Here is a 25,961-nt window from a genome sequence, read left to right as displayed (position 1 = left end):
TCAAAAAAAAGAGCCTCAATAAATAGTAGAAAAGTTAACGAGACTTTACTATGCCCTATTTTGTGACAAATAAGCATACCACAATTCTTAATAGCTACAAATGCATATAAAGTTTGTTTCCATATGACAAAAGAGTGAAGCCAATGCGATTGGACTTCCTAAGCCAAGAAATATGCGGGGTAGATAGGCAAGTGGCAATGAGTAAGCCTATGATAAAAAAATGGAGTTGTTCCAACATCTTGATGAAGGCACGCCTTGCAGATCTCATATTTGGTTGAGAGTTCTAATGTATCCCTCGATTTTTGAAAATGTCGCAAAGCTTGACTTTCAACATAGCAACACTATATTTATAATTATGTTTTATCAATGAGGTGATGATAGAACAAGGCTTTGGGAGGTTTTATACAAAATGAGATGCAATGCTCGTTATTCATAGAGATAACCATGAAGGGGTATTTCACTAAACTTCCCAAAGCATATTAAATCTCCAACCCACTTATTTACTAGGGTTTTGTCTTATGACCATCTTATGAAGCTCTAGATGCTTCAATGTGAAAAAGCCCACACACTGTGCTTTGATGGTCATATGAGTGGCTAGTAGATCTTAATATTTTCCTTTGTAGAAATAGATGCCATTCCATCTATAGTCTAAGTATTAGCCACAATGAGGGGGGAGAGAAAAGATGATGTGGCATAAGTCAATCAAAGCCATCCTTACTTGGGGTGTGTTGACATGTTAAGCCCCTTCAAGCTGGTCCGATAGGCCATTAGGGGCCTAAGAGCAAAATTTGATTTGGGACGTATACACACTAAACTTTCAAAAGACACGCACATTCTATGAGAGTGGTGCTCTAGAGCACTTGTGGGATACAACTTGGGATCTATACACACTAAAATTTGAAAAGACATGCACATTCTATGATTATGAGAGGGGTGCTCTAGAGTACTTGTGGGATACAACTGGGGCATGCATGTGCGTGCTACTTTAGCGAGGTGGTGGTGATGTCTATGGAAAAATGATGTTGATTGTCGAGTGCCTTGCAATATGAGAAGAAAAGTTATGAATTGTAAGAGAAGAGGTTTTAAAACTCCTAAAGCTCGGGCAGTTTTACTTATATTTTGGTAAGGTGAAGTTGCATCTGAAGGAACCTCTTGAGTTCTAGCCTCCAAGTCCAGGGCCGGCTGGCGAGGTCAAAATTCAAAATTTCTCGTGCTGACCATTTTGGTGGCGGACCACGTGTGAATGGACTTAGTGGCAAAGTCACATTTACACCGTGGTTCGGGCCCCGGGCCCCCCCCTTCCCCCCGAGAGACGAGAGATCCCACTAGACCAAGCGCGTTTTCCCACGCGACATAACGCTGCGAGAGGCCGACCGCGGCTATGGCGGCTTTCCTCTCATAAGGAAGGAGCAATGAAGAAGAGAGGCACAGCCGCACTCGAGAGGAAAGCAGACCGGGAGGCGGAGGCAGAGGCAGAAGGAAAAGCAGTAGAAAGAGAGGAATACGTAGAAACAGACGAAGCAGAAGAAGAGAGGAACGGACGACGCAGCAGCGCACAGGAAGCAGGATAACGACGAGATCACCTGGCATCCTTGTGGGAGGAACAGTACACAGGGAGCAGAAGGTGGATCAGTAGCCGCCTAGACGAGGAAAGGATATCACGATCAGTTTACCTTTATATAGGTTGAAGAAACAGCCAAAAAGCATCCGGTTTTCATTCGTGTTTTCATGAAGTGATTGCTCGTATTAGCTCGAGGCATTTACTCGTACTCGACCTCAAAGGGAATGTACATCGCTCGTGAGTCCTCCAAGGTAAAGGCCAGCATCTGAGCGCATGCGACTATAGTCTGTATGTGGACCGGAAATTTCTGTAACCGCAAGGTTGTCGTTGCATTTTTTGGACAACTACCGGAGCTCCGTAAAATTCTCTGCTTAGACTGTATCTTGACTACCTGCCCATGCCTCCTTTGCGATGAGCAGAACTTCACCTTGGGTTATAGATTATGCACAGTTGCAAAGGTGATGTTCCAGTCACAGGGATTCAATAAAATATACCAGATCGTGCACAGATATAAGTGCCTATGGTTGTACCATCTCATCATTCACGAAGAACATTTATCAAGAAAGCCTGGATTTTCTGCATAACTCTCGAATGCTTTGCCTACTATCTAGCTGTATTCCGAGTTAGAAGTATTGTAGGTCTCACTGCTGTGCCTAGGTCGACCAGAAAGCATAGCTAGTTTTGAAGCCGTGTAAATGCTCTCTCTATTTGTTAGTTGACTGCAATCTTGATATTGACAGTAATAAGGCCTAGATTATGAAGAAGGTTGGTTAACTGGTTATAATGCACATGTCAGGCTTATTGTGTAGTCACATGCAACCTACTGTCACGTTGCAGCTCTGTGGTTACTTTACCATTGACAGAAGTTTATTGACTTGCTATATGATTTTCCAGCTATGGCGGAGGATAACACTGGAGTACTCTGTAGAATGGTCCATTTTGATGGAAAAATGGAGATTTATTTTGTTTGGTCTTGTATTCCAGGTTATTCTCAAACAGTCTCTGTAGTGTCTTCTCAAAACAGATGCTTAGTGACAGCTGGGTCTTTGAGTTTTGAAGTATGATTGTGATAACATTAAAATTGTTGGTGCAGTACCTTCATGGCTTGGCAGCCAGAGCAGTCCATTATTTGCATAGGCCAGGACCCGTCCTTCAGGATGTTGGATTTATCATATTGCCTGTAAGTTTTTTCACGGTTGTTCTTGTGAACTTCTTTTCTTTCTTTTAATGAAGTGCTAAAAGTCGTTCCTTTTGTTATCTTCTCTTTGGGAGTTATAAATTGTGATGGCCTTTCCATTGCAACTGTTGCAAACACGGTTTTACAACACATAAGATTGACAAGTGCTATTGTGCTCAATTGACCTTGCTACGTAGTTAGAGTCGTTGGACATTGGAAGTTTTATGGTGTTTTCAAGCTAACAAAGAAAGATACATATGTGAGAGGCACCATATTGGTCTATTGTTAGGAATTAATGTGGTCATTTTAGGTTGGATGGAAGCTTCGAACAATAGGCAATGATAGAGAGATCAAATTAGAGTGCATAGATATATTATCCGAATTGATGTTACTTGGAAGGTAATTGTAAGAATAAGGATTGAAAGGGTAGATACAAAAGATAAGGACAAGAAAAAGGACTAGGATGATAAGAATGATACCTATAGATTCTAGGCGCAAAGAAAGGGATATTGTCCTTTCCTCAGGAGATCAAAGTTTAAAAGGTGGTGTTTGTGAAAGTTCCAACAGAAGGTAGGTGATAATTTTTCTTTGTGGCAGATATTGCCATGATTGGGCAAAAGAATGTAGTTTCTTGGTTTGTTTTGAACCCGACAACCCCAAGGACTACTTTCAACAAAGGATGTAGTTTCTAATGATATCATGATAGTTTCTAAAACCGTTCAAGATAAATGTCAACTTGATCAATTACCTTTTATTTTGTTGGAAGTCCAATCTGTGGTCTAATAAATACTTTGCTAATGCTGCTTTACATTCCTACTAAACTTAAATTGATTGCTTCTCTACCTTCGAGGAAGCATAAATGAAGAGAACTGGAAGGTACAAAAGCCCCTTTGATGTTGTTGACTCCAAATTTTAAGCTTACTAGTGAAAATTCCTTTTAAGTCTCAATCGATGATATCAACTTTCCCTCCTTTTTTTGCTTTTTATTGATCAACATCCAACACTGAGAGGAGACCCTAAAATAGGTGCTTATATTTGTCAAAGCTCTTGAGCTGTAATTGCTATTATTATCTTGAGGCCTCAGGGAATCCAAGTTCTAGAGTCACTTTCAAAGGCACAAGGTTCATATTATTGTGGTTTTGGATTGGGAAATTCTTTTTTGGTGTAAATCAACAGCATTTGCAATCTAACTATGTTTCATTTGCAATCTAACTATGTTTCACACCTTTGATGAACACTTAAAAGGGTACACAAATACTTCATTATGTACAAATCAAAATTTCTCTTCTTCAAGCTTTTGATGTCAGATTTATCATCTCAATCTATCATTGATCTTTCTATTTATTGTAATGGAAAGTCCAAACGAGGAACAAGGCAGTGAGGCATGCTTCTATGTGGTTAAGGTTTCTTCAAATTGAATTAGAAGGCATTGTTAGTAGCTTTTGAAGGTGGTGCAGGCATAGTATGTGGGACAGGGTTTCTGGTGGGAATTGCCATCACCCTGTCACCATGAGAGGGGACTGTACATGGGGATGAGATTGTGATGGTATGGGGGGTGCTGAGGCTCAGATGGGAAGCTAGAAAATGGCAGTCCCATGCCACTATGGGTGTGAGTGAAAATACCTCACTGACGGTTGATAGAAGCTCAAGTCCGAACTCCTTGACTACTGAAGATGCAGTTAGACTGCTGTCCTTGCAATGGGGGCGTGATGGGTCTCAGGTGGGAAGCTAGAAGATCTCAGTCTCATGTTACTATGGGTGTGAGTGAAAATACCTCACTAATGGTTGATAGAAGCCCAAGTCTGAACTCCTTGACTACTGAAGATGCAGTTAGGCTGCTGCCCTTGCAAGATGTTTTTGCACTGAACAAATGAAGTTAAGATTTTTATTATTATTTTGGGTGTTTTTTGGCAGGAACTTGGACCAGATAAAGCTTACATTAGCGAGACTCTCTTCACATTTATGTTCTGCTCTTTTGTGCTGGTATGTTGACACATGTAGTGAAAGTTTGAGATGCTCTCTCATTGTCCTTGCTGCATTGAATTTCCAACATACAGTATAGAGGTCATGGGTTTTTCAAGTGGTAACTGTTGCTAATGTTTGATGCAGTGGACTTTTCACCCTTTCATAACCCAGGCAAAACGGTTTTACACAGTTCTGCTGTGGCATAGGTGCTTAGGAATTCTTGTGGTGAGTTGCAAGTTTACTCTAGCAGCAGATTTTGAAGCATAATTTGTAAGTTTGGTTGTTGCAATAATCTTAGCTACTGTCTTGGATGTTTCCTCTCAGGTTTCACAATGCCTGAGAATCTTGTCTTTTATGGCAACACAGTTGCCTGGTCCAAATTATCATTGTCGAGAGGTATGATGCTTGTGAAGTCTGAAATTTCTGGTGTCTATATTTGCTCCTCCAATTATGTTAAAATTCTTATACTGCCTTTCTCTGCATGGCTATCTTTCACTCTGTTTCCACAAATTCAGTGCAAATTTTTATTTTTTATTTTGGGTGTCATCCACTCTTCTCTTATGCATGCAGATAATTTCCAAAGGCTTTTTAAATGGATTTTAATTTCACTTCGCACTTCTACAGTGTTCTTGCATGTTATGTGTGAATAGTGGCAGATTCTGGAAAACATACACATGGGTATCAAGGATGGAGTGGTAGTTCAGAATTTGTGTAGTTGTTTAAAAAAAATACATAGACATGTAAAAGTTGGGGAGTATTGTTTTCCTTTATTCAACACACAGGCTAGGACTTTAGGATTCAGGTTTGCAGTCATTTTCTTTAACTGTCACCACTCTTATTTCTATTTTCCTTTTCATTTGGCAATTCTGTAGGGGTCTAAAATGGCATCGCTTCCCACTCCAAAACATGTTTCTGAAGTGCTGCTACTAAATTGTATGCATACTTGAACTCTTTTTAGAGAATGTGTCTTCTGTTTATGAAATTGACTAACGTAATATTAGTGATAGTGATGATGTGGGTTGTCCAGAAATATCAACAAGAATGTTTTTTTCGATGTTTAGGAGTCTCTACTTCTTGCTACCGAGAAGCTGATTTCGAATATTTAATGTTTTGTTTGCTTTCTAATGACAAGGAAATTGTCCTTTTTGTCCATTAGGTGCCCTTCTCTTAGCTCTGCTTTTTTTGTCATATTGCAGTTGTAGGCATAATTTGTGTTGCTGGATGCTGTTGACATTTGTCCATCTGCATAGTGCATAATGGAATTTGATTATTGTTGTTGGCTTTTCTTTGTGGTTTTCCTGTGCTCGTTGGTAAGCCTCCAGCAAAGTGCCACTTAATGGATCATAGCTTTCTGATTCTTAAAACAGTCCTAAGAAGTATTAAATCAATCACTATGAGAATCAAGAATTTTGCTAGGACAACTGGCTCAATAAGTTCTATAAAAGGGGACTTGTGTGCTGTGGCTTTCATCCCTTCTCTCTCTCTCTCTCTCTCTCTCTCTACCCTCTAGTGCCAGCACCCACTTTGTGTGATCACCATAATCTCTTGGCTTCAAAGTGGTGTGGCCCCTGGTTTCCATAACTGCATCTGGCATTGATCATGTCACCCAAGCCCCTCTTTTCTCTATCGACAACACTGCTGGACTCTGCTGTCTTCTCTCTCTTCACTTTTTCTGTCTCCTGTGGTTTTACTGCCTGCTGCTTGCATGTTTAGCTGTTTACAGCTGCGTGAGTGGTCCTGCACCCTCATCTCACCCTAGTGAGTATTTCCTGGGGATCAGTCGGCCCTGACACTCTCCAGTTCAGCTGCATCATCTCTCAATACAGCAACACCAGCCTTGGAGTGCCTACCGTCCTATGTTTTTTGATCAACAACCTTGCTATATCATCATTCTTTGCATCGCGTGTTGAGATTGGTGGTTTGCTGCACTCAAAGTTTGTTCTAGAGGATGGTGATTTGCTAACTCTTCCCATCAGTTTCTATCATGGGAGAGAGGGAGGGGTTGTCTTCACTCCTTAGGCATCAACTGTATCTCATCTAAAGTACTCGTTTGTTCTTTGAGTTTTCATTGTGTTAGTCCTGTTTGTACACTTGTTTTCAAACTCTAGAGTCTTATTTGCTTTCAAATGCACCAGCAAATTGCCCTATTGTCCATTGTCTCACCTTAGCTTTGTTTTTTTTTTTTGCCATGTTGTAGACTGCATTTGTAGGTATATATTGTCTTGTTGGAAGTTGTTGTTATTGTGTGATGTGCGTACTGCATAACAGGGTTTGCTGATTGTTAATAGTCATTCTTTATAGTTTTCATGTGCACACTTATTACTAGTTTGTGTGCATGTTGTTTCACATGTGACTGTTGATTTGTTGGTGGGGCGTTTTCTCAATTTATGGCTCAGCCTAGTTATTAGGTAGGCAATTAGGTAGAGCATGAGTATGCAAAACCTTGAAATCTACACATGCATTGCTGGTGCTCAAAATGGAAAACTCAATTACAATTTTGTACTATCAAGAATAAAGTCATTTGTAACAAATTTGCTTTAAATATCGCAAATGTCCCAAATCTAGAGATCTTTGAAGGTTCTTTGAGGTTAGATTTGGAATTGCCATCCTTGGAGCTTGAAGATTTGGTTCTTCTAGCTTGTACAAGAAGAGAAGATCCAACCACTACTCTATAAAAGAACTTTTGTGATTAGAGTCCAATTGCACTGCAAGGTAGAGGAGCTACCTTTCCTTGGGGAGATTCTCTTCATAGTTTGTTGTTGCAAGGGTTAGTGGTTTGCTCTTCTAGACTTTCCAAAGGACACATGGAGATAGAGATTGTAGAGCCTCATAGGGAATCTAGGACTATGTTAGGGATGGTTGAAGTGGGAGTGTTTCAAGAAGGCAAACATTGAGAAACACTAATGTATGACATGCAATAAACACAATTTGTTTGAATGTGTATTAAAATTGATGCAAGGGCCTTGAATCTCAGAGAAAAAGTGAATTGAGAGTGGTGGATTGTGTTGGAGACACTCAGATCAGCTCTAAGAGTGTGTCATACCTAGGACAGATTCTGAAACACAACAAAAACAATCTATCAGCAATGATGATGATGTGGACAGCGGTGGAGTGAGTGAAGCACGATCTTTTGGTGGTAGGAGATTGTAAGAAACTTTAGGGAGCAAGAAGTGATGCAAGATTGATCTGGAGTAGTTGACATGAATTATGATGCCAATAACTCTTCTATGATTGGCAATAGAGAACATAGGCTGCAAGGCAAAAATTCTAGGTTGTAGGTCTTGTATATGATGATGATGATGTGGCATGTGTGAGTTGGAATAGTAGGTGGTAACACTTACTCCACTGCTCTACCGATCACCAGTTGGGATAGGAGGCAACAACTTTAGATTCTAGAATGACTAGGTGGTAGCTGTTGATTAGGGTGGAACCCTTCAAGGTTGATGGGTGACACCTCTTGTGTATGGTGGCAGCTCCTATGGATAGAGTGGCAATAAGGGAGATGGGAGATGGCTGATGGTTGACGGTTGATAGCTGAAGGTAATAGCACAATGAGGATGAAGATTGTATAATGCATCCTTTTATAGGAGATTTTTGGGCATTTGTCTTTTTGTCGCAAATACAATGCTTTTTCTATGAATATTCTTTTTGAGGTTTTTTTTGTGGAGTTAAGTGAGGTTGAAATGGATGATAATTTTCTTGAGGCCTTCAATTTTACTTGCTCAAGATTCTTCTCGGTTTTGACCACTAGCAAAGGGAGTTTTCACCCACAATGGTAGAGGATGGTTGGTTGAAGAAAGAGGACTTAGATTAAAGAGAGTACACAAGATGCTTTGCCCTTAAGACAAGACATGGTACATAGCCTTGATTTGACTACTGTTATGATGGAAGAATGGACTTGATTGGAGATATTAGATGTATCAAGGGTCTCTCCTTTAGAGAGTATAGTGGGATCTATGAGCTTGGGTTTGGATGTTCCTTCGTTGATTTGATACTCTTTGGATATGTTAGTTAGGTTGGGAGGAGGATTTAGATGAGTAGAATCAAGGTCACATGGTTGCCGCCTAGTATCGGTACCAAGAGTGAATCATTTAGCCTTTTTTATGTGATCATTGGAGGAGGTTTGACAATAGTTTTAGGTCTAGGAAGAGTTTTGCTCTAGGATATGGTGGATCCCTAATAGCATGTGTTAGATGTGGAGAGAGAAAGGAGGCTCAAAGTCGATGCTTGTGGAATGGCCTAGAACTAGTATACAAAAGAGCTCTCAAATTAGCATTTTATGGCTTGGGAGAGATTTTGATAAACTTGTGGATAGTTGCTTGGGTCTTATGTGAGAGGTAGAGTTCTAGCATGTGGTTACAAGGATATAAAAGGCAGCCATTCTTTTCTTATTATGGGACAATAGCTATGCATTATGCTTATGCCAAACTTCTTGCAAACAAAGTGAGTTGGGGATGCCACCTCCAATGAGATCCAATAGCTAGCATTATAACTTGGTGTATTTGGACAATAAGATGTAAGCATGCCATTTAGGAACACTAGTGTCCTCAGTAAACACCCTAACCAAGATTGAGATTATTCTCCTCCTGCTTTGCTAGTGATTGAAGCAACGACAAGGTGAGTTGAATGAGTAGGAATAGAGATGGTTTCTTGATATATGGAACTCAAGTAGCTTCTTTCATCTTAAGTCACCCATGGTTTTGCAGTACAAATCAATGGATTGACTATTTGCATAGCCCTTGTAAAATAAAGCTCCTAGATATTCTTGTTCTAATTTTGATGTTGGTGGATGCATAGCTTGCATTATATTTTACTTTGCTTTAGTTTGATTGAGATCACAAGTGTTGTTAATACAATTCTCTCTTCTTGGGAAAGAGTGTCCAAAGTGTCCATCAAGAATGCAGCTTGTTTACTAGTTATTGATAAGCTATGTCATTTTGCCATTCACCATGCACGTTCTTGATTGCTCATTTGTAGTAGGGCACCATTGAACTCTCTCTTTTTGCACCCACAAAACACTCCCCCCCCCCCCTTTTCTTTGTGTTGCATTTATGTCGAAGTGAGTGATATTGTATTGGAAAGATCGAGATGGCTCTTTGTCGCTAGTATTTTCGCCCCTCTTAGACTTTATGTGCTTATAATGTCAAGGTAGAAGAAGGATTTTGAAAAGAATTTGTGATTTAAAGTTGACTGACACCATACTGAAGCCTAAAAATGGGTAAAATTAAATGTTTCTCAACATTGATATGGCAGCACTTCAAAAACATAATTTAATGACTATAATGGATGGCACACAATGTATTATGATAGTCGCGAAATAAGCACATCAGAATGGGATAAACAAAAACTAAATTGTAGATGTTAGGCTATGGCTATCTATTGCTCTAACGTAACACCTCTCTCTCTCTCTCTCTCAGTCTCTGTTTGTCTGTTTATCTCTGTCAAAGACCATGGGATGGTTGCCTTTGACTAGTAACAAATAATTGCAGCTATGTGTTTATATGCCCAAGTCCATTTCTTGCCATTTTGCTCAGAATAAGGCATTCCTAAATAGAAATAATCGGAACAAGAATAGAGATGTTTGGTTAAGAATGTGTCTCAAGTTTCTATGTGTTCCAACATGCCATTTCCTTGCGCCCAGTCCTTGTTCCTTGTCATTATGTCCTTAGTGTATTAATGGAATGATAAGGCTCAATGCTATCTTCCTCGTGGTGCAAATTTGAGACATGTTGGTTGCATTGGCAGAAAATGCGTATTGTTGCAGCTTGCCCATGTGAGATTGCCTAATGGCAATGGAGGCTAGGCTACTTGTAGAGAAAGAAAGAAAAATTGGGTCATTCATAAAGGAATCAGGCATCACAACAAAGAATGCCAATCTTTAGGCACATGGTGTTGAGCCACTGAAATTGAGAGGCCTGCATATCATGAGGATGTGTATCTTTAGTACTTAGTTTTGGCATTATTAGGTTGTGCACACATGTGAGGTACACACAAAATGCAAGTCAATTAAGTGATAGCGAGATCGTAGTAACCTCGATGATCAGTGGGCGATGGTGGTAAAAGTTGTAATAAGTTATGCTTGACAAGTATGAGGTGGTTTGAGAGGTCATTTGCAACTAGGAGACCTTCTAGGAGTTGGTGATGCCTAGAAGAGACTACAACAGTAGGTGACAATAGTTTGAGGGCGGCTTCAACCAAGCAAACATCATATTTGGGGGAGGGTAGGGGAAGAGCTCATTCTTCATTTTTGAGTTAAGGGAGAGAGCTTGAGAGAGAGAGAGAGAGAGAGAGAGAGAGAGAGAGAGAGAGTTACAGGGGTGGAAACCATTTCATGCTTGGCAATCTTCACCAGTGTGCCTTCGAGCTTCGCAGGTAAGCTCTGGACGTGCCTTTATGTTGGATAGTTGCTTCTAGGATCATAGCTGAGAGATTGATCAAGGCGCGTGTGAGATTCGTCATGATTTTTGTCATTTTGGAACCTTCGGTGCTGTGCTCGGATAGATTCACAGTCATCCAAGTCATGCTACAGCCATCAGTGGAGACAACTTTCATAGCTGTCTAGATAGGGCAATAGTTGATTCCTTCCATTTTCTCGTGATGGAAGTTTGAATTTTCTCTTGTAGTATTCTCTCTCATCCTCCAACGTATTCTTATTTTTCCTTAGTAATTTCCAACATCAGCCATTGGAGGCAGAAAATTTGACTAATCTTTGTTGCAAGTCCTAATTTACAATAGAATTTAGGGTTTGCTAGCCACCTTGGGAAGTGTGCTAAAAAAAATCGAAGGCTTAGATATGTGCATTTCAATCACTTAAATTGGGCAATTTCAAGAGATTTAAGTGACCATTCAGCTAGCAAACATTTGGCACTGAATTTGTCACCCAAGGAGCACAATTCGAGGCCAATCCCCAAGCAAACCAAGAGCTAAATTGGTTTGAAGGCTTGCTAGTCATTTATGATGGCAAGAGGCAATTGGAGAGTGAAGGAGATTGAAGGAATCTCATTGCATTCCATCCAAGTTGCAATTCAAGATAAAGAAATACTACAAGGGGTGCCAGTTTTGGGGCCAACAAGTTGTCCACTGTCCAAGATAAGTAAAATTTGCATTTTCAGTTTATTTTAATTTTATGCTCGTTGTAATTGTTGATGAATCAGGTCAATACCACCCTCTCCCAGAAGGAAGGCTCCCCCCCACGGCCATGGCGGGGCTGCCATGGGAGAGGAAATTAAAAATAATAGTTCTATACGGTTAAATTTACATATCTGGTGTTTTGATAGGACATTTCTGGTGTCTCCCTCTAATTTGGGTCATTTGAGAGTGATATACTTATATTATTATTATTGCTATTGTTATTATTATTGGAGGGAGGAGAAAGAGGAGATAAAGTCCAAGAAAATTTAATAGTCGAGCTTGTTGGAAGTATCTTGCCTTTGAGTGAACTAGGTTCAGAAATCTTTTACTGGCTGAAAAAAGCAAATGGTTTTTGAGACTTCACATGAATGAATGAAAGAATTTAATTTATGGGGCAGTATGATGCTCTAAGGAAGTGAAATATGTACTGGAGTATGGAGCTACTTCTATGTGTTTTGCAGCGTGCATCTTTATCAATATATTATTTGTGTGCAGTTCCATACGGAGTAGTATACGGATGTGGTGATCTAATTTTCTCTTCCCACATGATCTTCACGCTTGTTTTCGTGCGAACATACCAGAAATATGGAAGCAAGAGGTGGTTAAATTCTTGGTTCTAGAGATTCTTTGTTGGTTATGTGTGTCATAATTTTCATCTTGCTGACAAACTATTTCATTGTTTAGATGGATGAAGCAGCTAGCTTGGATTTTGTCTGTGTTGTTGAGTCTTCTTATTGTGGCCTCGAGAAAGCATTATACTGTGGATGTAGTGGTTGCATGGTAAGAGCTTCTGTTCTGCCAACAATCGGGAATTCAGACTGCAGGCTTTATTGTAGCTTTCTTAAACTTAGGTGTTGAGTCTGTGCTTTTTTGCAGGTATACTGTAAATTTGGTCGTGTTCTTTATGGACAAACAATTCTATGATAATGGTAATTTTAGTAACTTCATTTCAATATGTTTTTCCTGGGTATCTTTTTCAATCAGAGGTCGTAAGGGCCTCCATTATTAGCTGAATATAATTTGAGCTTTCTCTGAGGATTGTCAATAATAAAAAGGGGTCACATTTTAGATTTGATCATGTTTGACATCATGAGATCATTAGAATTCCAATTCTTGACCTTTCTCAGTCAAATTCTTGCAGAAATAACTGATCGCAGCTCTACTGGTGGGCCTCCTATACTGCCTACAAGCGCTAAGGATAAAGATGAGCAAGTCAAAGATGAACATCACAAGTTGTTAAATGGCAACAGCACTTCTGTGGATGTGTCATCTGATTGGGTAAGTGATACTTGGCCATTCGACATTTTTGCTTTTCATAATGATTTGCAAAGTAATTGGTTAGGCTTTGTTTCCTTTCAGAGACAACGCATGCCTGTAAATGGCAACAAGATGCTTGATGATGGAAGTCCAAAGTTTGGGAGTCCCACTTCAAATGACTTTGTGTCAAATGGATCTTGAAGAGCAACAAATGCTGCTGACTATTATTGTTTGTGATGAGTATCCTGGGCCTGGCGCAAGCCATTATCCAATTGGTGGGTGGTCAACCACATGGCAGCATTTTACTTAACATCCACTCCTTTTTGGTCAGCATTTGGTCACAGGTATTACCGCGAGCTAGTGTATATTACATATTAGGGCTCTGATGGGCCACATTATTCTTTGAGTTGTATCTATATTTAGCATCGGGCTCTTCAAGCAATTGATTCACATGCAACTTGAAGAGGAGATATGTACACTACTGGCACAGGTAATTTTTGAGGGAGTATCCTGTGGCCAACTTGGAAGTTGTTGTAGAGGTTGCAGGCTCGAGTTTTTGTCATGAATACAACTGTTCATGCATACAAGTGTACTACAATGTTGCAATGTCTAAAGACATCTCTCAAGATGTGCAGGCTGACCCCTACAGCTCTATTCTGGGTTTCAGCTAATTCTAAAAATTTCCATCATGCACCTGGGCTGAACATTTGTCAAAAGTTTGCCCTTTTTGTACGGTAATGTAACGTTCATGTTTGGTTTTTTTGAACAGTACTCGGAATACTTCTTGTGGTTTCCTCGTCTTTTTATGGTCTCAATTTGCAGTAGTTTTTTGGTTTTAAATCATCAGACACTTGCAGCTCTTATAAAAAATGCATTTGAAGTGAACCTGCTCCCAGAAGTGTGATCATTCAACCTGCAGACAATTGCTGGAGTTTCTGTGCTGTGCAGATATCAATTATCTGTTTTCACAGCAGACTCAGGCAACAAATTCCCACCGAAATGCTAGTGTGCTGTCTTTCACAGTTTAGAAACACAGACATTACCTTGGAATGGTTGATTGTGGGAAATTGTCAAATCAGCATGTGTTGTGTTGAGGTTTTAACAAGTGTAAGCTTTCATACATGATTTGTGAGTGTGCAATGGAAGACTCAAACATGGAGAGAGAAGGGAGAAGAGACTGAAAAGGACACAAATATGGGCTGAACTGATCTGCAAAAGGATGCTGTATACAAGGCTGGCCTGATCAGCCCCTTCACACAGATGGCATGCAATAATGGGCAGATTGTAACATTATGGCAGGAGGGAGAGAGAATGCTGGTCATCAACTGAGGTGGCCGGCTTGCTAGCAGCTCTAAATAGCTTCGAATGGCTGCAATTGGCTGACCAGTTGCCAAGAAATGGCAAATAAGCTGGCTGACCTGCCCATACTGCTATTGCTTGCAATATGCGGTGTAAATTAGCTTGTCACATGGCAACTCTCAAATGCACTCAAGCCTGAACAGTGAATCATTTCAATACAGTTGGTAACAAACTGGGCTGGAAAATGAGATGTAAATGCGCAATTGATTGTTGCAGCTGCTTTGTCTCCATCAGACACTGATGCATGATATACATGAGACGCCAACCTCTGGGGGTATTGAAGGCCTAAAATGTGCATGTGATGTGAGCGTGGAAGTTGAGAAAAAGGCTTTGTGAGGATGCCCATTGCATTTTCCTATTTAGGGTAGAAAGCCACCGCTAACTTGGGACTCCAAAATCTGCTCTTCAACATGATGGTATTGAACCTCAATATGTTAAATGTGAGCATGAAACATAGGGTTCTTTGCGGCATGGGGTGCTTTGGTTGCAATTTGTAGCAATGTAATACTTGTTCGTGAAAAACCAATCTCCGCAAGCATGTGGTGGAACTGCACTACCTTGCGGTGGAACACAATGGATGATACTCAACCTATGTTGATGAAATAGCTATAGTTGAATGTTACGAGTGTTGATGCCTCAAACCCAACTAGAGTTGCTTCTTGTAGGATTGAGTCTCTCTTTGTACATGATCTTGTAGGATTGGGTCCATTGTAAGTATCACAAATCATGGAGAGGCTCCCCAAGGAGCTTGGAGAGTCTTTATGAAATAAAACAACCAACCTATCATGTAAGAAATGTTTTTGGAAGGGAAGTCTAGGTAAGCCTCCAATAGGACCCTTTAGCAATGCTTGTGAAATGCCATAACGAACATTGCTCTAAGTACTACTTCAATGTTGAAGAAGAAATGGTTGTAAGGGCTATGAGCTTGTGAAGCCCACCCTCATGTGAATTGGTTTATAGCACCTCCTATTGATAGATAGTATTATCCTTGATCATCACTCCCTTTGTGAAGATCACATGGATGCCCATCTATTTGAGTCCATGAATGGAAAGTAGTTTGAAACCCAAATCCAAAGTAGAGGATGTTGATTGTAGAATCTTATTTATCTAGTATACGTAAGATTGTGCTCACTTTCGGAGCAAGTACCAATGAATTGTCATCATGGTGGTATTTCTTCCTTTGTCATGGAGGTCTTGGAGCCAATCTTGACAATGTGTTGTTGAATGATGCACTGCCATCCATAAGCCGAGATTTCTTTGAAGAAGTCGCTGAAGTGGTATCTTCCACCTCACTGATGGACAAAGATAGATGGTGAGTGTAGCCTTTGCGTTTTTTGGGCCATTCTTTGCTACTTCATTGAAGATTTTTGTTTAGGGCGAGTATTCTTTTGACAATGTAGACCCTTGGGATTCCCTTTGATATTATCTTTTTACTCTTGCTCTTTCTTACTATTCTTGCCTTTCTTTTGCCTTTGATTGCCATCCCCTTGAGATCTCCTAATTGCAAAAGTGTAGCTAGTGGTTATGGCTCCATTGGTACCATTTGCATGCACCATGATCCAAAATCATGGGCATGAGTTCCCATGTAGTGTCTGGAGTTCTAGAGATGAAGAGGTTGGCATACATAACATTCTCCCATGCAGTGTCTCAATTCTAGAGATGAAGAGGTTGGTATGCATAACATTATATTTTGAAGATAGAAGATGTGATAAAAGTATTATAGGCATGCCTTTTTTGCCAAGGAATGCTAACTCAACTTGAATCTCCATCTTGTTGATATACTCCTTCATAGTTACGAAGTTAGCTACAAGTAACTATCACCACCTCATATAGAGGGTCATGACTTGGTAAAGGGATGCCAATGTTGAGTCTATGCCTTTCCTATAGAGAGGATTCTTTTGACATGCACAAGGATTGAATCATGGCAACTCATGAAGATAAAGGAACTGGCTCTAGTTTTGAGCCCACCCTAGAGGGTTGCATGATCAATACTAAACCAAAATGGGGGTCATTAGTGGTGGATAGTAGATAGGGGTAGGGGTGTCGATGAAGTCCCAAAAATTGAACATATCTAGGGTGCACTCTATTTTGGATAGTAGATAGGGGTGTTGATGAAGTCCCAAAAATTGAACATATCTAGGATGCACTCTATTTTGCATGAACAAAGGGAGTGGTTTGAACCATCTAGACACTCTTTCTTAGGGAGAGTAGTAAGCACGAACACCTACATAGACAATGCCATGATAGGTAGGTGGGTTCTTGAGTAGAAATGAGGGAGGGGGGTGGTGATGGCTCTTGATCATGGGCCAAAACATGCTTTGATTGTTGTGATTTGCTCTCTTTTTGATTGATTCTCTCTTTTAGATATTGTGGTCTTGTTTGTCTCCAGCTTGCCATTAGTCTTGCGAGAAATCTACACAAAATGCAAACACACAAGAAAGATAGTGTTGATGTTGGGTTGCTCCAAGATGTGAAGATAATGGCTATATATGTTGCATTTTGATGTTAATTGGTTGTGATGTGTACTTGAGGTTAAGGAGGTAGTCTTTGTCATGGGAACAATTGTAGAACCTATAACAAACTCAGCAAAAGTGTAGTCTCCTTTGCAGGGTAGGTTTGGTTTCTATCGTTTGGTAGTGATACCATATGATAGTGCATAACAAAAGAGAAACACACACACAAAGGGAAAGGGGAATGGAGAAAGATGAAAGAATGGACTGAAATGATTTGCAAAAGAATTCTATGTACAAGATTGCCTTGATTAGCCCCTACGTGCAATTGGTGTGCATTAGTGGAAACCCCAAAATGGGCAAATTGTAAGGATATAGCATGTTGAGGAGAGAGAATGTTGGCAATCAACAATTAGAAAATTTGGACTAGAGATAGCTATACATAATTGTGTATGATGCGAATAGGCGACCTGAGAGATAAGCTAGCTTGATGGTATGTCCAAACGAGCCTACTAGGTGAGAAAACTTAAATGCACTCAATCTTGAACAGTGCGAACAAAGTTGGAAACAAATCAACTACGCTAAAAAGTGAAATGCAAATGCACAATTGATTGAGAGAGCTCCTTTATCTCTATCAAACTTTTATAGAGTTCACAACTTGGAGATGAACGCCATGAAATACATGAAATGCTAAAAGGTTGCACATTGGCCATGGACTCATTGATTTGTTTGATGCCTTATGAACCAATTTTGTGATCTCATGAGGGGAACAATGCCAAACCTAGACACTTGTATGGTCTTGATGTTAGCAAAAAGGTATATTTTTAAAAGGAGTCACACACGATTCAACTCTTACTAAGAATTGTGTGAGAGGAATGATGAAACTATAATAATGCTCCATACTGGTAAAATGTTGAATAAATATGTTCAAAGATGATAATAAAATGTGTCATAGGGATAGTAGGGATTGTAGAATCTAGTAAATGACTTAGGACTCGTTGAAACCCTTCTTAATAATCGATGAAATTCTAGCCTATTCTTTTACATCCAATCACATTCTTGAAATTTTGACATTTGTTTAGGGAAAGGTGATTCTTTTCACAATACTTTAGAAGTCGTCAAACCCCTTCTTAATAATTAATGAAAATTTGCCATTTTTTAAAACATCCGATCACATTCTCCAAATTTTGACAATTGTTTGGGGGAGGAAGATCCTTGCTTTTGGGGCATTCATCTGATTGAATTGCTTACTGTTATGAAGAACATGTTGCATACCTCTAGTTATGGAGGAAAACTCACTTGAGCTTATTTTTGGATTGTTTACTAGAAAGTGATAATCTCCATGATGTGTGTGAGCTTAAAATATGTTAGCTCTCAACTCATTTTTCCCCTTCTTGTGGAGGAAACATTTTTCAAGTTGGTCTTTGAATTGTTTCATTGAAAGTGTTTCAATGATGTGTGTGAACTTACAATGTTTTATGAAGGTTAAGTCTTCGCTCCTTAGAGACATGGATAGTTTTTCCTGCGTTTAGAAATCCATTGTGAGTTGGTGTTGCATGCCATTTCCTTGGGTGTTTTTGAAGGTTCATTATCATCGAATAATGTTTGGCATCTAGGTGGTGATGGGGGAGGGGTGCTCACATACCTACATGATACTAGCGTTGGTAGGTGGGAATATTGGAAGAGTTTCCATGCTTTCATTGGTAGGTGGGGATCTTTGAAGTGTTTCTATGCTTTCTTCTAGCATTATTAGTACAACTCTTGTTATGTGTTTTTAGGCATACTTGTTTCTTTCTTTGTACTAGATGTTAGCACACTTTTCAAGCCACCTCTCTCAAGGTAGCTCAAATCCCATGAAACACAATTGTTGTACCAACTATTCTATGGACACTTCTTTTTGTTGGTTTGCTAGTGGCTCATGCATGGAAAAGTAGTTGACTTAGATGTATGTAGGGATATCACTTGCTTCGTTGTAGGATCCTCTAAAGGAATATTGTGCAATATACCTAGGTCGAATATCTGGTAAATGCTTTTTGAGAAAAGTGGTACATGTCATGATGGCATGAAATATAATACATGTTTCATCAATTGAGACTTTAATGCGATGTCATGATAGAAAATCCATGAAGTAGCTTGATCAAATGGACAATATGTGTAAAAGGCTTATAGGGGATGTCATGGAGGCTATTATAAATAGTCAAAGTTGGATGTGCTATATGGGGCACAAAAAGGCTCCCCATACTCTATATATTTGTGCTTTCTTAGATCCTCATGGGGTTTCTACCTTCAATGCCAATCTCCAAATACATGAGTTTTCCCTCTTGGCGATTTTTTTGCAAATAATTTTGGTGAGAAAATTTGGAATGCCATGGTAGCCGTTTTAAGAGAGTTGATTGCAAGTAGAGTGAAGGCAAGTGTTGGGAGGTTCGTGACAGCATATAGAGGTTGGTAGGAGGGAGACAACTATGAATAGGTGGTGGGAGGCTAGTGGCATCGCTAGGGGAGATTTGAACTCAAAAATGGGCCTTCTAAGGAATGCCTATTGAGAAGAGCAAATGATGCTTGCCCACCCATAAGTGGCTTTGTACTAGAAAATAGACAATGATGTATGCTCTAGGAAGATATGTCTAAAATCCTATAAGCACAGAGAGGAAAAGTGGTACTATCCATAAAGCTATCAAGGCACGTACTTGATACTTATTTCAATAAAAAAATGGTACTTTCAATTTGAGTCACTCAAGATTGTGTTTATGAGTCCAAGCTAATCTATCTTGGAACCTAATTCACTTGAGTTACAACTCCTCATTTTAACAATGTATCGTGTGTTTGACTTGCTATCAGAGCCATGATTGAGCTAGATAGCTAGTGGATGCATCTTACTTTTTTCCTGCACACTTTAAATCCTTCCTATTTCGATTTCAGTAGGGTCCTTCTTTAGCCCTGTTGTACGTATGAATGGATAGTAGGAGTTGAACCTACCTTAAGGCCCTCTACCATATCCATATCTGGGCTTATTTTTCACCTCATATCCTTCACAACATTAGGGGCCCAAACCAAGCCGGTAGGAGTAGAGGCTGAGAAGGGCTCCCCTACAGAGCGTGTGATGAGGGACTTGTGGTGGCCAAGGCTGCGGATTCCCTGTTCAAATGAGAACACTCTAGGAAATTGAAGAGAGAGAGATCCCTCTTGCTAGAGGATGACCTGCTCCTCTACCTTGTGGTCTCTCTCAAGAAGATGCTTGAGCTCTGCAGGACCAACCCCTACCGCGTCCCAATCCCACACCCAATCTTCGCACTTGATGGTACGGATGAGACGTGCCCCTTCATCGCTGACTGTAGGGGCCCCCACCGCAAGGCCGAAGCCAAGCAGCGGTTGGGTGCCGAGAACATCCCCATTGCCAAGGTCATTGGTCTGTCCCAGCTCCACACGTACTACAAGCCCTTTGAGGCCGGTGCAAGCTCTGTGGGTCATATGACATCTTCCTCACTCACAAGAACGCGCTCCCATCGTCGTTGAACCTTACTACCTTTGAAGGCTCGTTCACACTCGAGCCTTTGCTCAAACTTGGTTCCTTATCACCCATGTTCACACCTTGCCTTAATACAAAGGTCACTGCATATTTAAAGTGCTTCTCAAATTAAAGATAACTTACACATACATTATATGTTTCAATATTTATTATCTAGACTTTTGACATTAGCATTGTGTGCTTTATCGATAACTCTAAAGCATTTTGTAAATCGGGATTAGACATTGTTCAAGTATACTTGTGGTAAGACCTTCCCATATCCCAAAATCGAAATGATGTCTTATACCATGGATTTTGAACAACGTGCTAGTGTGAGATCTGATGATTTCATCATTGACTATGACGGTTTCACAATGGTTTGTGATCCAAAGAGCTTGCTTTATTTGTACGGGATACAGTTGGACTATAGTGATGCTCTTATTGGAGATTGGGGGAACTCTACGCCAAGATGCAATAGAGGAACTAGCTTAGAAGGCTTCTACAGAGAACAAGAACATAAAGAAAAAAGAAGTACAAGAAGACCAACTAAGAATGCAAGAAGATCAAAAACACCCAGAAGATTGAGAAAAGCAAAAGATGCCAAAGAAGCATGAAGAAGATACTTTCTGTTGCTACAAATAAAATGTTTTCAAATTTCCCATAGTGGCTGTAACAAACCCTACCAAAATGTAAAGTTTCAAGCCTAACTTGACTAGGCTGCCAAAGAGCTAGTCTCCTGGTCCATGTTTACATGCAGGGGGGCAAAAGACAGCAAGGGTAGGAACTCATCATTTGAGGGGGGGTGTTGAGAATAGCAAATGATGCTTGCCCACCCATAAGTGGCTTTGTACTAGAAAATAGACAATGATGTATGCTCTAGGAAGAGATGTCTAAAATCCCATAAGCACAGAGAGGAAAAGTGATACTATCCATAAAGCTATAAAGGCATGTACTTGATACTTATTTCAATAAAAAAATGGTACTTTCAATTTGAGTCACTCAAGATTGTGTTTATGAGTCCAAGCTAATCTATCTTGGAACCTAATTCACTGAGTTACAACTCCTCATTTTTACAATGTATTGTGTGTTTGACTTGCATCCACCATAGTCGATCTAGTTCTAGGTCCGTGTTTCTCAACAATGCCATGACATAATATCCCTAAAAAAGGGGGCATGGTAATATTTTTGCAAAGGGCTCCAAATTCGCCGGAGTTTAATGATAGATTCTACTCATCAAGCTCTTTCCGATGATATATGGGTTGATAGGGTTTAAAAGTGGGACAATGAAATCATTAGGGAAGTTTTGAGGTCTTGAAAACGCCTTGTAAGTGATCCTAGAGAGAGAAAATATTTTAAGAAATAGAATCATTTTTATATTTTCAAAACCTTTTATGTTTTGGTAAGTAAATATATTAAAAATTATTAATAAGTCATTGTCGTGATATTCTCGTGGTCACATCTGGCATTTTATCTATGACATGATTTATGCCTAGACTACCCAGTACGGGTCATGATGTCTTGGTGAATGCTCTATGCTTTGGTTGTGGATGGCAGTTGTTTGAGCTCGTCTCGACATTCATTTGAGTATTCCCTTGAGCAGTTGGACATTGACTTGGCTTTTTCCGTTACGACCTTGGATGCTATATGGGATTTGATGCTCTGATTATGGATCTTGGCTATTACTTGGATGCACTTACAGGTATTGAGCAGTGAACTGCTCCCTTGTTTTGGTGCTTGCCTATTGAGATGTGATTGCTCGTTTGCATTTGATATGCAGGATACTTACTGATCAGTGAACTTGGATAGTGCTTGGGATTTACAGTTATGGCCGTCCTACTTCTCTATTGTATGGCATCTATGCTATTTGGGCTACTATTACCAATGTATGTCAGGGAGCAGTTGATCTTTATGGCCACACGTGTATGGACATGGTCTGTTGCTATGTATTTTACAGAGCCTCTTACCTGGATGCTTTTACATAGATATTTGGGCTTTTATTGGAGCTTGATTCTTGCAGGTTCATTTGCCACCTGCCGTTCTTGGCTAGACATGTATGTCAGTACATGGTATGAGACACTGCAAAGTTATATATACTCCTATGTTTTGGGGATGCTTATGCCTTTATGACTTCGAGGCATGCTTATGCTTTTATGGTTGCGAGCTACAGTGGTTGGATATGTCATGCTTTTGTCTGCTAGGCTTGTCCGTGTGGGAGCTTTTGCATCCATGGTTGATGCCTTTGTGTTCTCCCCTCCTGGTTTGGATGAGTCCCCTTTGCAGTATGCTATGATGACTTTCAGATCTTCTAGTCATGTAGACAGTCCTCTTGATGAGCCTATTCTCTCTGATGAGAGTTCCCCTGATTCTTTGAGCTCCTTGGATGTATTGGACAGCCCTACTCATGCTATTACAGAGTAGTTGTCCTCTTCTACAGGTTTTACAGGTTATGTTTGCTTTCATTGTGGAAAGACAAGGCATGTGAATCATAAATGCTTCAAGTGGATTAGAGAGTAGAAAAGATAGTGCCGCACTAGACATGAGAGTAGAGTCAGTGATACAGTAGGTGAGTCCACTGTTGATAGTGGTATGGTGCATGTAGTTACCCATGATGATGCAACTAAGCCTAGACTCTTGGCATCGTGTTACCCTGCAGATTACTTGCTCAGTGATACAACCTATACCTTTGATTGGCTTTTAGACATTATGGCATCTTGTCATGTTACTCTGCATAGAGCTTGGTTCTCTTCTTACAGGGAGGTTGATGGATGTATTTCTTTGGGCCTTGAGTAGGATTGTCATGTTATTGGTACATGGGATATACATTTGGCTTTGCCAAATGGGTCTTCTTTATGCTTCGTGATGTCTTGCATACACCTACGCTCAGTAAGAGCCTGATCTCTGTCAGTTAGTTGCATGGTGCAAGATATTATCTCTCTTGGGGATACTTCATGGAAAATCTGTCGTGGTTGCTTGGTATTGGCTAGAGGTGCTAGATATGGCAGTGATTATGTAGTGCATGTCTCTCATGTGGGAGATTCTATGGTTGCAGTTACGCAGATACCACATGCATTGTTATGGCATTGTCGCCTAGGCCATGTACGAAACCCTGAGATGGATGCTTTATGTGATATGGGCTTATTGCCCGCTCTTCCCCATGCTACTTGCCCTCATTGTCTGTGTAGAGTCTCTTTGGCTTATGGCGATTGTGTGAGGCATGCTCCTCTAGATCTAGTCCATGTTGCAGTATATGGACCTATGCCTTCCCAGTCACTTGGTGGAGCATCGTATTTTGTGACCTTCATGGATCATGCTACCCACCATGTTTGGGCTTACCCTTTGGTATGGATTGAGGATGCTGTTACTATGCTTGACAAGTTTATGGATTCTATTGGTAGTAGACCTAGATGCTTGCAGATGGATTATGACTCTAGGCCTAGATGCTTGCAGATGGATTATGAGAGTCATGCTATCTCTCCCAGCTTACGGATCTCTTGTCAGTAGCATGGCATTGATTTCTTATGCCCCCGGTATTATGGGATTGCTCATGGCATGTGCCCGACCTTACAAGTGAAGGTTGCTACTATGCTTACCACATCTGGATTGTCTTATGGCTTTTGGGCTGAGGCCCTTATGACGACAGTCTACTTGGTTAACAGGATGCCCTACTTGACTTTGGATGGTATTACACCGCATGAGGCATGGAGTGGTATGAGACCCTCCTATGATCACTTGAGGTGCCACATGAGCCTATGTCACACAGATGTCTTCTCCTTGGTTATGGAGATGGTGAATTTACGGCTTACAGGTTTTGGGATTTGGATGCCTAACAGGTTCTACGCAGCCGTCATGCTATCTTTTATGAGATGCAGACAACTCTCAGGCCTCTTGATGCACGTTCAGTGTGCTTTATGGTTGATTCTATAGTCAGCAGTCTTCCGCTTCGCTGAGGCCGCATACTATCTTGAGACCCCTTCTGACTTGTGTCTGGGATGCTGGCCCTCTTTAAGTGATTGACTCTGGAGAGTTTGGATGCTCTTCGTTGTCTTGTATGTGCCACGCTAATGCTATGCACTACTCTGATGATGATGATGTATAGCCTTGCACTCATGAGTTGTGCTAGATTGCTCTGTTGTATGGAGCTGCGGGATCACTTGCCTCCTGGATGTCTTGGACTCGGAGATTCCTGAAACTTATTACATAGCTCGATTTCCGATTGGGCGTTGGGTGAGATGTCATGATTCCTCACCCTGCCTCTTTTCTTTTCTTTTGTTTTTTCACTCCCTGGCCCATTGGCCTTTTAGTGGGAGGTTGTTGGGGTAAAAGGCCCTTGGGCCTGCCCATGTACAATGACCGCCCATATTCTTTATATATATATGAAAGTGCAATAAGGCTGTCTTAACATTGTTGACATCACCTACATTGTGTGTGCTCTTCTCTCCCGTGTCTCTTGCATCCCTTTCATAGGTCCCCTTGTGCAAATTGTATGGAGTAGTAGCATGAAAGAGAGCCATGACTGACTGGAAGACCATAAAAGGAGCAAGATACCCAAGGGGGATGGGAAAATCCTAACCCTAATTTTTATACATTTAAAGGACGAGAAAGAATAGAACATGCACTGCATGTGTATGCAATTTTTGAGTACTTTTTTCTTTCTTGCTCTTCATTTGTGCAAGAGGAAGAGTTAATAAAGAGAGAAAGAGGGGGTGAGGGAGCAGTTAATAAAGAGAGAAAGAGGGGGTGAGGGAGCATGTGGGTGAAGCCTTCCTCTTTCTCGTGAGCACTCTCTCATGCCTATGTCCATGCTTCTTCCTTGCATGCTAAGGCCATAGAGGGTTGATAGTAAAAAGAGTGCACTTGTGAATAATGTTACTTTGTAAGAACATCCTTGTTTGAAGGGAGGCCACATAAGCTCACTATAAACAAATCTTGGCATTCGTGATGCGTGTGAGGGGCTAGGTGAGAGATAGCTATGACACTTCATGGTTGAATGTCTTGAATGAATAAGAGAGTGCCCAAAGTCCCATTGTTGAGCTAGTATAGTGCAACATTTTGGTTCCATTGCCATGGCAAAGGACATATCAATTTGTGGTTGCTTGCATGCTTTACATAGTATAATAGGAGAGGTGCATAACTATAAACTCTAAAACACTAGACAATAGTTTGATTCCATTTTCTCATTGGTAGGAAACACATCAATCTTGCATGAAATAAGAGTTGCATGAAGATCTATTTTTGTAAAAATTGTATAGTGAGGAGAAATAAATTTTATGATTATCTTCACATATTCATGAGTGGAAAAAACATCACCATTGCACAAAAGGTAGAGTAAGTGTAGAGAGTAGGAAACAACCATGTATTGAAGATCTCATTAATGAATTGATAATATCATGCATGTTACAATCGAGGCAGGTATTCTTGTAAGTCATGATCATCTCTTGAAAAATGGAATGGGAGAGGGAGAGATTGTTCAAGCATGGGCCTAGAGAGTCACAATTATAACTATCATCTTTCTTTCTCATGGAAACTAGAGGTCCATGCCCAAGATTGTCATCA

At 40.4% G+C, this 25,961-nt stretch overlaps 1 protein-coding gene across 1 annotated transcript; it reads left to right on the top strand.

The window, feature by feature from the left end:
* The first annotated feature begins 1,311 nt into the window (after positions 1-1,311).
* Positions 1,312-13,881, top strand: LOC148025538 (phosphatidylinositol:ceramide inositolphosphotransferase 3-like). Its single transcript, XM_087692727.1, has 12 exons — positions 1,312-1,812; positions 2,456-2,545; positions 2,655-2,741; positions 4,653-4,721; positions 4,848-4,928; positions 5,028-5,099; positions 5,576-5,636; positions 12,330-12,432; positions 12,519-12,614; positions 12,711-12,763; positions 12,976-13,112; positions 13,194-13,881. The coding sequence occupies exons 1-12, from the start codon at positions 1,786-1,788 to the stop codon at positions 13,290-13,292; spliced, it is 975 nt and encodes a 324-aa protein (XP_087548853.1). The 5' UTR covers positions 1,312-1,785; the 3' UTR covers positions 13,293-13,881.
* Positions 13,882-25,961: the final 12,080 nt, after the last annotated feature.

The sequence above is a fragment of the Lygodium microphyllum genome, chromosome 14 (assembly GCF_053477565.2).
Source record: "Lygodium microphyllum isolate KBCC chromosome 14, Lygodium_microphyllum_v1.1.10, whole genome shotgun sequence".
Taxonomy (NCBI): Eukaryota; Viridiplantae; Streptophyta; class Polypodiopsida; order Schizaeales; family Lygodiaceae; genus Lygodium; species Lygodium microphyllum.
Note: the sequence above shows the minus strand (reverse complement) of the source record. Positions and strands in the feature narration are given on the sequence as shown.

Bases quoted from the DNA above. Each gene is read 5' to 3' on its own strand.
- LOC148025538 (XM_087692727.1), top strand. From the start codon at position 1,786: ATGTACATCGCTCGTGAGTCCTCCAAG. The intron at 2,546-2,654 runs GTTATTCTCAAA...TTGTTGGTGCAG, and splicing joins TGTTTGGTCTTGTATTCCAG to TACCTTCATGGCTTGGCAGC. The intron at 12,615-12,710 runs GTAAGAGCTTCT...GCTTTTTTGCAG, and splicing joins GTGGATGTAGTGGTTGCATG to GTATACTGTAAATTTGGTCG.